At 44.5% G+C, this 15,562-nt stretch overlaps 1 protein-coding gene across 1 annotated transcript in view; it reads left to right on the top strand.

Annotated features, from left to right (window-relative positions):
* Nucleotides 1–13,512, top strand: part of RHOA (ras homolog family member A) — an 18,187-nt gene extending 4,675 nt beyond the window's left edge. The window contains exons 2-5 of the mRNA XM_009076346.1: nt 6,146–6,303; nt 9,004–9,124; nt 11,265–11,395; nt 12,243–13,512. Coding sequence (XP_009074594.1) covers nt 6,148–6,303; nt 9,004–9,124; nt 11,265–11,395; nt 12,243–12,416 — 582 coding nt within the window. The 5' untranslated portion in view covers nt 6,146–6,147 and the 3' untranslated portion in view covers nt 12,417–13,512. The remainder of the gene's footprint in view (nt 1–6,145; nt 6,304–9,003; nt 9,125–11,264; nt 11,396–12,242) is intronic.
* The last annotated feature ends 2,050 nt before the right edge of the window (nt 13,513–15,562 follow it).

Genomic DNA, 15,562 nt, shown 5'->3' with positions numbered 1-15,562 from the left:
TGAGTTCTTGCAAACATATGCAGTAATCCAGGTATTTTTTTACAAAGTTCTGCATTATACAAGGGATCTGCCTGTATGGCATAGCAAGCAATATATAGTTGGTAGTAGTTAATTGGTAACTAAAATTAAATCTAATCATGATACCTATGTGATGATAAAGGGCTGTTTCTTCCATTAATTACTTTCTCCAGGATGAGATCTGGAGTGAGACAGGCAAACCTGGCATGTGTCTTACCAGCTTATCCAACTTCAGAATGACAACAGCATGTTCACAGTCCTCACTCCTGCTGTGTGGCCTTGGGTTTTGCAGGAGAGGAGACACTGGAAAAGTTGTTCCCCGGAAAAATAAATAGCATGCTGAAGAGGCAAATTCCATTGCAACAAGCAGTAATACTTGGGGGGAGTAGGTTTAAAACATGGGAAAAAATATTTTCCCCCTTTCTAATTCTTCTGAAGTATTTGTAGATTCCTCTAACAAGCAGAGCTTTATGCTGCAGGAGTCTGGGAGCATCACTGCACTTAGAAACAGCAGCCTCATGTAACAAGGATATTAGTGTGGCAACCCAGCAAACAGGAGCTCCTTGTGTTGTAACCTCCTGTGATGTTAGTGGGATTGAGTAAATGATGTCTAAAGCTCTTGTAATACCTGTGAAAGACACTGGCCTAGGTTGAGGAAATGTCATAATTGAATCTCTTCCACTCAGATGAGTGAGTCACTTGAGTCATGTTGTGAGAGTTTCCACTTTGAATCTAGCAGACTAGCTGGTTTTGAGAATCCTATAAATGCAAAGGTGGGAGGAGAACTTCGTTTAAGAGTGGGAAAAACTGCAGATCTGTTGTCTTGCCGCAGAAGACAGCAGAGATTCTGCTAGAAGATCACTGCAGCCGTTCTGATAGAATATTTCTTGCTCAATGTTCTGTGTGCATCATCAGTGATGCATTTCCAGCAATTTTCTGGTTTTGTTGGTCTCTCCCTGCTCATGAATTGTGTAAAAGGGTGAATGTGTAGTACCTGTGTTCAGTTACAGTGAGGTGGTAGGAGTTGGATTTGGTCTATTTGTTATATCCTCTTAGGTTTAGAGGTTTTTTAGCTCTAAATGTGGACACATAGTCTCTGCTGACAGTCTGTGCTGCAGCGAGTACTAAATTGTGTGTAATGTTATATACACCTTAAATGAAACTCTCTAGGCCAGCAGAGTGCTTTGATTCCCACATACCGTGGGTACAAATTTGATGTATTTCCATATTTCAGAATACTTGCTTGTGAAAACCAGAGCATGTCAGACTGCAGCAGAAAGACATGACTGCCTTGTGCTATGCACCACTAAGACATAGCTCCATTCTAACAATCAACTTTTCTCTATTGTACTTCCAAGATGTTGCTTTTCTGAGTGTTTGCCAGACATGGCAATCCCTTACAGCTGCTCACTGGAGAGGAATGGATTTATTTTATCTAAAAATAACTGGCTGGAAGATGCTGATCTGCACACTGAATCCTCTAAATTAGGAAATTATTGTTGTAAATATGCTAATGCAGGAATTACAGTCTGTTCTTGCCATGGCCATAGATCTGCTAAAATTTTAAGACCTCATATGGGACTTTGGAACATTGTAGCACCACTAGAAGGATTTTCATACACATGGACACCTCCAGTGATACAGACAAGAAGAGTCTGTCATAAGAAGAAAGCTGGTTGCAGGCTCAGCAGCAGTGTTCATCCTTGAGCAGGTCCAGCAGAAGTGAAGTGTATTGTTCTTTCTGGCAGCAAGTGAGGGTTCAGCCTCACCAGAGAGAAGAAACTTCAAGTGCCATAAAGCTGTAAAGTTTGTAACTGCACTAGTGTAGTTACATCAGTGAAGTTCAGCAAGGCTGAGTGTAAGGTCCTACAGCCAGGTCAGGGCAATCCCAAGCACATATGCAGGATGGGGGATGCACAGATTGAGAGCAGCCCTGAGAAGAAGGACTTGGGGATGTTGGTTGACAAAAAGCTTGACATGACCCATCTATATGTACTTGCAGTCCAGAAAGCCAACTGTGTCCTAAGCTGCATCCAAAGCAGCATGGGCAGCAGGGTGAGAGAGGGAATTCTGCCCCTCTGCTCCACTCTGGTGAGACCTCACCTGCAGTGCTGCATCCAGCTCTGGGCCCCAACATGAGAAGGACATGGGCCTGTTGGACTAGGTCCAGAGTAGGCCATGAAGGTGATCACAGGGCTGGAGACAGGCTGAGACAGTTGGAATTGTTCAGGCTGGAGAGGAGAAGGCTCTGGGAAGACATTAGGGCACCTTCTAGTACCTGAAGGGGCTACAGGAGAGCTGGAGAGGGACTTTGGACAGGGCCATGTAATGATAGGACAAGGGATAATAGCTTTGAACTGACAGAGGGCAGGGTTGGGTTAGATTAGATATTAGGAAGAAATTCTTCCCTGTGAAGGTGATGAGGCATTGGCACAGGTTTCCCAGAGAAGTTGTGGATACCCCATCCCTGGAAATGTTCCAGCCCGGGCTGGATGGGGCTTTGAGCAACCTGGGCTAGTGGAAAGTGTCCCTGCCCATGGCAGGAGGGTTGGAACTAGGTGATCTTGAAGGTCCCTTCCAACCCAAACCATTCTGTGGTTCTGTGATAAAAAGAAATAGGTCGTTGTGATGTTTGGTGACTTCCTCCTGAGGTGAAGGGAGAGATCTATCTAGTGATCAGACATGACATCCTGAGGTGTCTTTGTCTACCCAGCGTTTATAATATGGGCTGTTTCTGAAAATTTGTGGTTATAAGTGGTGATCTTTGCATCCTGAATTGAATTTTATGCAGAACACTTGTTCCAGAAGGAATCCTTCTGCATTAATGCTCTGGAAGGTGAAATTAAAGTAAAAAAGATTGAGAATGTCATAGGTTACAAATAAAGATGAGGTGGTTGGGGCTTTTTGTGACTGTCCAGCGGGATCCTCTAGAAGCTGGTGTTGAGGGAATTGTAATTCCCTGGATTTTCAATGTTCTAGATGGAGGGGGCTGCTCTGAGATGTCCTGGTGACTGTCCTGCACATAGGACTGAGCAGGGGAGAGTCTCATGGAGTAGATCCTGAGCAGTGGGAAAGAAATGGTTGAGCAGACACTGCTCAAGGGCATTTTGATTGACAGAGCAGCCTTCCACGTTTGGTCCGAGAGATGTCAACAGATCTCAGGAAACATTTAGGCAGGGAGAGTCTCATGATAGGCTTTTCTCAGGAAAAAGGTATTGAGGAGATAAAGTAGAGGTCCTGGGACAATTCTTTTTATAGATAAATTTGTCAGGTTCTTTTAGGGAAGACTTTGTAAAAAGCACTGCATTAAATTACATGGTTAAAATTTATTTTTTTACCAGAATTGTAGTTTCCTTGTAGACCTTAGCTGTAAGTATGCAGAAGGCCAAAGCATACAAGGAGATCCAACTGGCAAGGAACACTTGAAAAATAATCTGAGTGACAGAAGTATTTAGAGGAAGATAAAGGAAGACTTGATCTGATAATCCATTGAAAAATACAGTTATCCATAGGGGATGCTGAAAAGGTCACCTGCCCTAGGTGCTATTGCAGGTAACACAAATGGTCACAGCCAGAGCCCCAGCTGCTAGCACAGAAGGGAGAAAGGGAGGATACTGAGGAAGGACAGGTTATCCCATTCCGTCATCCGCCTACTTTGTCCCCAGGGTGGTTTCATCAATGACCTAGATAATTATCTGGGAATCATGATTATTAAACTTGCATCTGGCAGACTGTGATTAAGCTGGAGGACAACGCTAGAACCTGAAGGTGGAATAAAACATCAATCAGTGGAAGGATAAATACAAGCACGGCAGGGGAATATTCAGCTGTGTGAATAGAGAACTACTTACTGTGTAGCCATCCAGACGAAAAAAGATCTGGGAGTTATCATGAATTAACAGCTGAATGTATCAACGGTGCTGTCTTCTGGGAAGGGGAGGAAGAAAGAAACAGACAATACACTTCCAGTATGGTGTTTAAGCAGCAGTGTATCCTGGAAGATCAATAAAACAATTCTTCAGCTCTGGACAATGTTCATACAGCCCTAGGTGAAACACTGGGTTCAGCTTTTGGGCTCCACGCTGCAGTAATTTGTGCCAATTGGCTCTGCCCAGGAGGGAGCAACGGGAAAATCTAGGAAATATGATTTACAGAGAAGGCTTGAATAAACTGGAATTGTTTTGCCTGAAGAGAAGACTAAATGAAGGCAGGTATGCTCAGCTGCACTGGGGAAAGGGAATAATCCATTCTTCTGTGGCCATGACAAATAGGATAAACAGTAATAGGCTTATGTTACATCAGTGGAGGGTGAGGATGCATATTGGGGGAAGTTCTCTCATAGTGAATATCGTGGCACACAAAAGTAGACAAGTTCAGAGGTTTTGTAGGACTTTAAAGGCAGATTAGCCAAAACTGACATTGGGTAGAACTTGTAAGTAGTTGGTCTTGATTTGATGCACAGGACAGATGATTTCCAGTTCTGTACAACTCAAATACTACCATTGCTAGAAAGTATTCAAACTCATCTAAAACCACTGAAAGAAAACCTTTTTAAAGCTTGGATCATTTAAAACTTTCCACAAATGTAAAAATAGCCGCAAATCCCTAAGGTAAATAATTTGAACTCATGTATATATATATATGTATTTTTGCAAGGTGAAAGAATCTCACTTTAGAGATAGATTTGGATCACTTGAGTGGTTGTGTCTAACAAATCTGTGCTCTACAAGTCCTTGAGCCCTTGCTGCTTCGTGGGTTGAAATGGTTCTTCTCTGCACCTGGAGCAGAAGTACAGAATCTCTAATATATACTGCTTCTTCTCCACCTAATCGTACTAAAGGTTGCTTTTAGATGGTTAGTTTTACCTTTTTGTTTCATTTCATAAGGCAAGAGAAGAGGTGGAAAGGAAAAAATGTTTCTGCTATGTCCTTTAAACCTCTTCTGTGCTTCTTTGAGCCCTTCTCCCCTTGCCAGCAGCCCTAGTCATCCTCACAGAACTTTGTTCTGGGATTGCCACCGCAAAAGTGACCTCACAGGGATGCTCCCTCTGTGGTATTTTGGTCATGCAGTCATAGGTATTGTGGTGGCGTTGCTGTTTGCTCCATTTCCTGGAAGCTTCATGGGATGACTAAGCAGCTACCCCTGGAGTGCCTTTATGTTATAGAGAAGAAAGTAGTTATAGTTTTGTCCTCATTCCAGTCCCTTGTAGCCAGGTCACTCCCTAAATCTCTGGCTTGTTGCTGTGTTGGTCGCAAATAAATGCCTGGAGGAAAGAATGAAGAGAGGAGACACATATAGTGTTGGTTTTGTTTGATTTGCCAGGTTCTGCACAACCATCTCCTTCAGCCCCACCCTGACTCTGGGCTTTCATTAAACCTTTTCCAGCTTCCATACCATCTTTTTGAGGCTAGAGGTGCTTGTGATCAGGTCATGGATTTGTGCAGTCCTGGTACAGATCAATACATTGCACAGCAGAGATCTGTGTGGAGCACCATGGGGGTCTCACCTTGACATCCCCCTTTGCTTACTGCAAGCTGACAGCAGGCTGCATCAAGCAGGGAGGCAGGTTGAGGAGTGAGACGTGTCCTGCCAAAATCCTTTACAGTGTCATGGTCATAGTCTGAGGAATGGGCTGGTTACCTTGTGATCCTTTTGCTGGTGTTCTGACGTGGCAGCAGATGCTCCTCAGTCCAGCTGACTGCCACTTTGTAGTTAAGACAACTCAGTGTGATAAGAAAATGTTAGTGCCCTTGAATTGCGGCATCTCTCATTTGATTACCTGGAATGTACTGTTGAGAAGGTGCTCTCAGGCAGTGCTGCTCACTCCCTCACTATCTCTGGGTGTTCCTATCCCAACCTTTAGAACAGACCAGTAAATGCTAACCCAGGCCTGTGTCCTCCTTTCTGTTGTGTTTGCAGCCAGTGGCTCACCAGTGTGTTGACAAGTGCTGGGAAATGTTTTTCTTAACAGAATGGGAATTCAGACTCACCCTGTCTGTGTCTCTAATAGACTTGTAGACTCAATTTGAAAGTTCTTATTAATTGAAAACTTAGTGGTTATTAATTAGTAGCATATCAGCTAAAAACCGTAGCAGTGGGATTAATAAGTTGTTGTTTTGTCTTTCAGCTATGGCAGCCATTCGAAAAAAGCTGGTTATAGTGGGTGATGGTGCCTGTGGAAAGACCTGTCTGCTGATTGTATTTAGCAAAGACCAGTTTCCTGAAGTGTATGTTCCCACTGTCTTTGAAAACTATGTAGCAGATATCGAAGTGGATGGAAAGCAGGTATGTGTACCCTTCCATAACATTACCTTGTGGTCATTCAGGACAGGTGGTTAGTACATGTGTATAGTGCTGATGCTGTAAATATATTTTTAAATATTAAGCATGTTCCTGTGGAAAAAGTACTGGCCTTGCTAGAACCTGCTGATATCCAATGTCTGTTTAACAACCTGTTTCTAACCTTGCACATGTTGAGGTTCTAAAAATCATGCAGTTAGTCCAGGTGGAATAATGCAGCAGGTGGGAGGGGATGGAGTGATTCAGAGATGCTTTCATGCTGAGGACACAGGGCCACTGGCCTTTGGAATGGAGTCCCTGCTTTGCTAGGGGCCTGGTATTGTGATTAACAAAGGCTAATTCTTGCAGAGTGGGTTTTCTCGTACCCACTCCTGGCAATGTGCAGGATCCCCTTGAGAACAGCTGGCTGACAGGCTTCAAAGGGTAATGTACATCAGCATCATCTGTCCTGCTTGTCTGAAGGAACAGTCCTCAGCAGCCAAGTGTACCCACAGCTCACTGAGCTTCATTTTTAGTTTGTACTTCAGTAAATTAATCATTCAAGTATTTCATTTTAGTTTTAAATGTTTTCAAAGTCAATTTTCAATCTGTGGGACCTCTCCAGTCCTTTTGTTTACCAAACAAGCAAACATGCCAGACATCTGCTCCCAGAGGCAGCTCTCAGGCCTCCTGCACTTACATCAGCAAGGTGCTGGGCAATGTGTAAAATTGTCACTTTCCAGGATATACCCCAGGAGCACAGAAAGCAGAAGCTTTGCACCTTGAAAGCTCAGCTATTTTCAGACCCTCTCAGGCAGCCATAGCACATGTCTGTGTTGTTCCTGTAAGCACCCAGAGCTGACTCAGTGCCGTGGGTTGGCAGGTCAGGCATGTGGCAGGGTTTGATGGTGCTGAGCTTCCCTGGTTCATCCCTTGCTGGGACATGTGCCTTTGCTGTGGCTTCAGGTACAGCCCAGAACATCTTTCGGGCAATTCTAGTTCAGATGCAATGACTGATGGATTGAAACTGCTCAGTTCCAATCCTGATTGCAGCAAAAACGTTTTTTGAGCTAGTTTTGGGCTTTATGTTAAATTTGATTTCCTGATGTTACAGGGATGGGATATTTGTGGGTTTAGTCATGCTAATTCATGCTATTTGAGTCTAAAAGGAGCTTTTCTTTTCCCTAATATGAATTGGTAAGAGAAAGTTTACTTTTAGACTAATATTAGGACATGTTTTTCCCCCAAGTGACAGTTTCTGCAGGTTTTATACTGTATCTCAGACTATGGGCTGTTGTTTAAAGTATGTATGATACCCATTTATCTCTCTTATCACTGGGTCGAACTTCCTCATTCCATTCTGCCTGAACTTCTGAATGAATGAAGAGGGAGTCATGCCCTATCAGCTACATGTAACCAGGACCTAAAGAAAAACTGCATGAGCAGCTTGAGCAGGGTCAGCTGGTTTTATTTTTGTAACTACAGGATATATTTTATCCAAGCAGTTTGTCTTCAGAAAGCCTGATTCCAGAAGTTTGTAGGAGGGCAGTGCTTAAGCCTGTTCTGTTTGACAGCCACTTACCTGTTTTCCTAGAAGAGCATCACCAGAAATGTCCAGAGGCCACATGAAGACAAAGAGGTGATGGGATAAGATGTGGTTTCTTAGGTAGAGCAAAGGAACCAATTCCAGGGTCACATGAGGGAACCCTCAGCAGACATCTCTGTAAAAAATACGAACATCTGCCACAGAATTCACATTTGCAAATGCAGAGGTGACTCTGAGAGGAGCATTTCTGACTGAGGAGTATTTTTGCATATGTGTGCAGCTTAAGGCTTTGTCTCTTTACAATTTAGCCAAACAGTTGCATTGCACACTGAAGCTTGGGTTCCAGCTCTGCCCATCTGTCTGTGTCTGAGCTGCTGTGCACTTTTTTCTGAAATTCTTGCATGTAAGAGTTTAAACAAGAAGGAACCCACTCCATTGTGAAGGCAGACTCATCAGAGAAGCTCAAGCCAGAGTATGCCTTAAGAGCTTGATTATAGTTTTCAAATTTCCTGGTTTAAATGTTGGCTATTCCTTCTGTAGTTTTAAACAGTCCTACTGGAGTGTTCACCCCTAGCTCTGGCATAGGTAGAAATATTGAGAACATTAGATACTTTACTTGCTTCCAGTTACAAGAAGTTGTACACATAAACGAGGTTTGTTTCAAAGCAAATTCCAAGTGTAAATTTCTGCTGTGATGGAGTTGTAATGAATTTGTGCACAAATAAGTACAGTCTTGACATTTCTTAGTCACTACAAGTTCCAGCTGTAAACTCGTTGAAAATGTGCATAATCCTAAAAAGCATCTACTTAGTCCACTTTGCCTGAGAACTGGTGTTCCTGGGATGCTTGTCAGAGAGATTCCCAGCCCTTTGGAGCCAATTCCCTTCAATTCTTCTGCCTTGTTTTTCTGCTGGTAGCTTTTTTGCCCTTTCAGAGAATTGACACTGGTCATGGATATAAAGAAGAGCCTCATAAATTGATTTTTGGAGTTACAGAATGTAAAATCTCAAATAGTTCTCCTGTCAAAGTGATTTGTCTTATAGTCTCTTCCTTCCGAGTGGCGTTGACCGGAATATTTTATCCTCTCCCGTTGAGTTTCACTGGCTTCTGAATCAGATCTTCCCTGGTGATCTGGCTAATTCCATATCTTTCTTCTGCAGGTTGAGTTGGCTTTGTGGGATACAGCAGGACAGGAAGACTATGACCGACTTAGACCGCTTTCCTATCCAGATACTGATGTTATACTTATGTGTTTTTCAATTGATAGCCCTGATAGTTTAGGTAAGTAGATCACAACTGAATCAGAAGCACTTCTCTGTATCACTGTATGCCCCTTGGAAATGGTGCTGTAGAATGTATTTTTACTTGAGAGCTTGCCTAGTTTCAAAATCCATGCTGGTTTGTGCGTACAGTTTTCAGACATTAAGACCTTAAAGGAACCTGCATTCTCCAGCCGTGCTGACCATCACGAGAGCTGCAGCAGCACTGTTTGCCCAGGGCTCTGCAGCCTCATTTGAGCCACACTCAGCAGGGAGGCAGCTCTAGTAGCACCCCCAGCCCAGCAGTGGTGCCTGGTGGGGGTGTGCCTGTCCCGTGGGGGTGCTGCCTTGGGACCCTCAGCACGCTGTAGCTGTGCTCTGCTGTGTCCAGGAGCCCAGTGAGCACATCAGGTGATCACTGAGTGGCATGGCCCACCCAGGGTTTGATTTTATTTTAGTTCTTTTTTTTAACTTCTCTTGAAATGGCAGGTTCTCACACACTGAAGGCCACACTATATCTAGGAAAATAGAGTAACTTCCTTCCCATGTAAATGGGAGCGCTTTGTGTTCACATCCCTTCCACCCTTCTTCATTTGTTCAGGAGAGATTAGCTTGAAACCCTCTGAGTTACTGGTCCCAAATAACCTTAGGGGTTTTGATCCCTGTTCGATGAGTTAAAAACCAGCCAGAGCTACACTGGAGGGTGCTCTCTCATGGATGGAAATGATCAGAGGCTGGAGATTTATACTCTCCTAGTCTGCTTTCCGGTGACTGACATCTGCTTTTGATGGAAAAAAGAGGAGAGTTGCCTGATTTATGATTTCTGAGCTCTAGAAACATACATTTCAAAACTCTGTGTATTAGATGGGCATCTCTTCTGTGTGAAATCTTCACTGACTGATGTTTAAATCTGATGTGTAGATATTGATGTGTTTAATCTTACAAAGATGTTTTTGAAGAGGGTAAGGAGTGCGAGATAGAGATACTCTTATTCCTAGGACTCAACATCTCTGGAACTTTGATTTCTGTCACTTCATAATGGTAATTACTCCATCCATCCAGCGTATCCTTGTAGACAAATCGTGGTAGCGTTTTTTTTGAATAAGTGAATTTCTCTAAAACTTTTCTTGCCTCTCCTCCCTTCCTGCTCACCAGTATCTCTGTTCCTGGGTCACTGGGAGCAGTGACCTGACAGATGCTTTTTTCAGGTGTGCAGTGTCTAGAGGCTGGCACACCTGAGCATGCCATGTGCAGCTGCAGAAGTGATGTTTTGGCTGTAGTGAAAAAACTGGCTCCAGAATCCTTGTCTAAGTGTTCTTTCAAGCAAGAAAATGTGCCATAATACATAGTAGTGAATGTATCTTGCAAAGCTGAATGGAATTTCATGAGCATATAAAGGGGTTATGAAGCCTGCAGGTACATCCAGTGGTGAATCTCAAATGTCTGAGAGCTTCCCAAAGCAAAGCCAGATGTTTGGGGCTGTTCAGCACTTCCTGCTATATAGACTTTATCAAGGTTTTGCTTTCAAAAGCCCTCAAGTCCTGCTTCCATTAAAATAAAATTCATGTGGGGATACGATGAGGAGGAGGAGATTTCCTGTATATGAGCACAAATTTATTAGCTGCAGGTAGGGAGAAATGGCAAATTGGAAATGACTTACACAAGGCCTTTGTTTGTGTATATCTGTAATTAGTGTGTAGAACATTTCTGCTACAGTTAATGGGAGGGTTTGGAGGGGTTGTTTGATGTTGCTTTATAAAAGAAGTGAACTTAAAACTTAGGCTTCAGTGTTGTGCCCGTCTCTAGCTTCTGGAGATAAATGAAATGGGTCTCCTGAAGCAAAATCTTCCATAGCTTTCTGCTCCAGAATTCTGCATGCTGTTCTTTGAAGTCCCTTATGCTAACCCTTGTTAGGTGGCTACTGAGAGGTGTAGAGAAGCCAAGAGGTTACATGTCCTTCAGCCTTCAAATTACCACAGTCAGTCTTGTCTCTTTTGGTAATACCTGAACAGGTCTATTTGCTTCCCATGTTAAGAGTAAGAAAAAGGGCATCAGTGTGGATTAGCAAACTACAACCACTCAGGCAGCAGGTAAAAGCCGTAAAATAAAACTCTGCCCAGAAGTGGGTTTTAGTACAGTCATACTTGTACTTACTTTTCCAGAAAACATCCCAGAGAAGTGGACCCCGGAGGTGAAGCATTTCTGCCCCAACGTGCCTATCATCTTGGTAGGAAACAAGAAGGACCTGAGGAACGACGAGCACACAAGACGAGAGCTGGCCAAAATGAAGCAGGCAGGTTCCTTTGGGAGAGGCTCGCAGTAAATGGGAGTGTGTGGTGGTTGTAGCAGAGCCCTGAACAGCCACCCACAGCTGGCTGCCACCTTCTGTGGGCTATGTCATCAACACCTGCCCATGGCAGACACCAGGAAGTATCTATTGTCTTTAACTGAGTGTATCTTTTCACACGTTTGGAGTTGTAGTTTTTAGAAAAAGGCATCCTCAGCAGTGAAAATGTCTGTATTGGGTTGCTGACAGTCAGCTGTTCTCTGTGCAGGAGAGCTGGATCCCTGAGGTAGAAAGGAATTAGTAACTAGGAGTCATCAGCACATCAAATGCTGCACTCTGGGGTTGTTCTTTATTTGGTGTGTTCAGGATGTGACAGGAAAGAGTTTATTGGTGGGTGTTCTGAGGTGGTAACCACAGGTGCTGTAGTGCATTCCTGAGTCTGTCACTAGGTTTCATTTCCAGAATGAGCCTGAAACCCCCAGCTTGGGTATGGGACTGCAGATACTCTGCTCTGTCCTGGAGCCTTTGCTCTTGTTGCATAATATTTGGGGGCTTTATACAAAGACTGAGGTATTAATTTTGGGATTTGTTCATAGACGTTTTTGCAGTTGTAGCAAAAAATTGCAAAAATATTTCTTGCTCCATTTGCTCAAGTTTCAAAGGGTCTTGCAGCCTTCAAGCTCAGAGGTGTCAGAAAATTGTGTCCCCAGGCATTGGATTTTTAACTAACCAATTAATTACATGCATTTAATGCAGAAATTCCTTTGCCTTTGTTGGTTGGGAAGCAGGGTGGGAAGGGAAAGACCAGTGTGGGTTTGGATTGTGCTCACCTGTTGCTTTTGTGCTGTTGCAGGAGCCTGTCAAACCCGAAGAAGGCAGAGATATGGCAAACCGCATTGGTGCATTCGGGTACATGGAGTGTTCGGCAAAGACCAAAGACGGTGTGAGGGAGGTGTTTGAAATGGCCACTAGAGCTGCTTTGCAAGCCCGGCGTGGCAAGAAAAAGTCCGGGTGCCTTCTCTTATAAAGCGTGGCCAGAGGAAGATGGCCAAAGCAGCACCCTGCACTTGAGTAATTTTGAAGTGCTGTTTATTAATCTTAGTGTATGATTACTGGCCTTTTTCATTATCTATAATTTACTTAAGAGATTTAAAAATCGAGTCATCTTGCTACCAGTATTTAGAAGCCAACCATGATTTTTATAACAATCTGCATCAAATTCATCTGTGCACCCAAGGTTAACCTCAACATTCCTCTAACAAACCTTTTCTGCACTCACAGGATATTGCCAGGCGCTAATTGAAGACAATTCTCTATCTTCTTTCTTCTCTTTAGAAAGAGAAAAAGCTGTCAACACAGAGGATTGGTCTGTAACTACTTTATAACTAACGTCCTATTGTAATTGAGTACAACAGTTACATGGCTGTATGTGGAATCGAGCGTAGCTTCAGTGCTATCACATTTAGGAAGATTGATTTTCTTGGCTCGGTGGTGTACAACATTAGTTCGAAAATGTGATCACTCTGAAATGACCAAGTCCCATTCAGCTAAGGAAAAGTGAGGGTTCTGTGGTTTCATGTTAGTTACCTTTTAGTTACTGTGTAATTAGTGCCAGTTTAAATGTATGTTACCAAAAATAAATCTATTTACCCCAGCTTAGATGTAGTATTTTTTGTATAATTGGATTTCCTAATACTGTTACTTGTAACCTCTGCGTTAAGGTGTTCTGGGTTTTTTAAGAAACTGTATTTGAAAATAAAGTCCGATGGAAAGCAGCTGATCCTCTTCCCCTGTTCATTTGTAAGAGTCTGACCCATTTGAATGACTTGAGTGGTCTGCACACCCAGGAGGAGTTTTTTCCATGACGTGCCGTAGGGATGAGAAAAGACAGCCTGCTCACACTCAAAGCTTCTGAACTGTTCAGTTGCCTTAAGTTCGTTGCTGGACCCAGTATCAAAACTTTAAAAAAAAAAAAGAAACTTTTTGTGTAAGTTTGGTTACCATGTAGTGATCAGACTCCTAACCTGTGAACTTCTTGCTGTTCTGCAGCCAACTAAACTCTTTCTGTATTTTCATTTTTCCAAGAACTTATAGAATAAAGGCAGTTTTCTAAGCTCCCTGTATCCTGGTGTCTGTATTCCTCACTCTGGGTTTTTGGCCCAGCATCTGACAGCCTGAATCAGAAATACCATTTTTGATACAGCTGTGAGAGGATTCGCTGAGCAGCTCCAAGTGCTTTAATACTTATTTTTGTTTCTCAGCAAGTGATACCCACACACTGCTCACAGTGGTTTCCAAACGCTGCAGCAGAGCAGAGGTGGAATATCTCACCTGGCCCCTGCAGTGAGCGGCAGAGCTTCCCAAGGAGCTTCTTTTGGTATTCAGACCCGATGAGAGTACATCAGTTGAGTTGAATTTGTCAGTCCTGAGCACAGGAGTAGATGAGCAGGAGGAGGCTGTGTAGGAGGAAGGGAGCAGACAGCAGTGCTGCTGTGGAAGCGTGCGATGGTTTGCAGCAGCGCAGGCCGTGACAGGGTGTTTCCTGTGCCATCCCATGAGGGATGCCTTCAAACACCAGTAAGGGCTGGGCTCGAAGTGTGGGCCCTGTGCTGCACCCACACTGGAGAGTAATTGTGCTGCTCCTGGGGGAGAAATGACAGGGAACGGCAGTGGGCATCTCTGTGCCCACACTGGTATTTACAGCAGCTGCTGCCGAGCCAAGAGCTGCTGGGCTGGGTGGGAGGGAGTCCAGGTGCTGATGACAATCCATGTCAGCATCTAGCTACATCCCATAATGGCCTACAAACATCAGTGTCACTTTTGTTCTCGTTTTTGGACAATATTCCTGATTTCCTGTGGCAAAGGAGAAACAGACCCAGCCCTAGGGATTCCCTGTACCTCTGGTCCTTGTTCTCCCTCAGCAGCCACAGACACCCAGACTGAAGTGTCTGGCCAGCCCAGCACTGTCACTCACTCCACCCTTCCCTCCTTCCTCTCCTGGGTGCCTGTGCTCCCCCCGCGGGTGACTGGTTGAACAAAGCAGGAAGTTCACAGCTGCAGCGCTGGGGCTGTCGGGGAGGATTTCATTCTCTACCCCGTTGACAAGTTAGTCACTCATTTGCAGTTCCCTTCTTTTGGGGGGTGTTGCCGTTGAGCAAAACGGGGTTCTTTTTGGGTCTTGCAGGACTGTGAGGTTGCAGGTCACAGTTACAGAGCAGCCCTTCAGGGTATTTGAGTCCGGCTGCCTGTTTCTCAGAGCCTGATCGTGGGCTGTGTGTCTGCTGATGCACTTCCACCCAGCAGTGACTTAGCCCAGTTTTACTCTTGCCGACTTACACCACCACCTCAGCTGTCAGTCCTCAGCCTTCCTGCCTCCAAGGCAGCCTGGCTCCCTCTGGGTTCCTGCCACATCTGTCACCTCTGGAAGCCACATTTGTTCTGCATGAAACTTGAGTTGAGGACACAGCCACACCCGACCTGGGAAATGAGAGCTCAGCACTCAGGGAGAGAGATCTAGGCGGGCAAGGAACTGTGAAGGGGGCAGGGGAAAAGCTAGGAGCCAAGTGCCAGCCCCCTGGCCAGGGGAGGGAGTTCAGTACCAGGAGTGGGGAGATGATGTCAGCAAGAGACCAGAAGGTGTGGTTTTGTGGCCTTTGTGATTACTCATTGCCGTTGCTGTTAAACAGCAATTTTCTGACCTTGTAGGACAACCGTCACTTGTCACATGTCTCAAGAGGGGTCCTTGAGCCCATCTAGTCCCTTGGGAGCTTCTGCCACTCCTTTGGGTCCAAGTTCAGTTGGCTCCACAGAATGTGTCCGGGCACAGGCCATAGCTCTGAGCCAACAAGGAAGTTGAATTCACTTGGTGACCTTAAAACTCACTCAACAAGGAAGAGAAAGCCCTAACCTGCACTTCTTTGAAAAGGGCAGGGCCCCAGAAGTAAAATCTCTACTTCAGATGAACTCCCCAGGTCCAGCCAGAGGAGTGAAGGTGCTGATCTGAGCAGGCGTCAAATGTGGCAGCAGAGATGCCTCTGTGGCCCTGCCCTAAAGGTCACCTCGAAGAGAAATTCCTCTTCTTCAAGAACCGTGGCTCACCGTGCCCAGGGGCTGGTGAGGAGGAGTCTGTGTGGACTATAACCGTCAACTTACTCAAGAGCCAGCACGGGTCAT

Source organism: Acanthisitta chloris, unplaced genomic scaffold (assembly GCF_000695815.1).
Source record: "Acanthisitta chloris isolate BGI_N310 unplaced genomic scaffold, ASM69581v1 scaffold31996, whole genome shotgun sequence".
NCBI classification, from domain to species: Eukaryota; Metazoa; Chordata; class Aves; order Passeriformes; family Acanthisittidae; genus Acanthisitta; species Acanthisitta chloris.
Note: the sequence above shows the minus strand (reverse complement) of the source record. Positions and strands in the feature narration are given on the sequence as shown.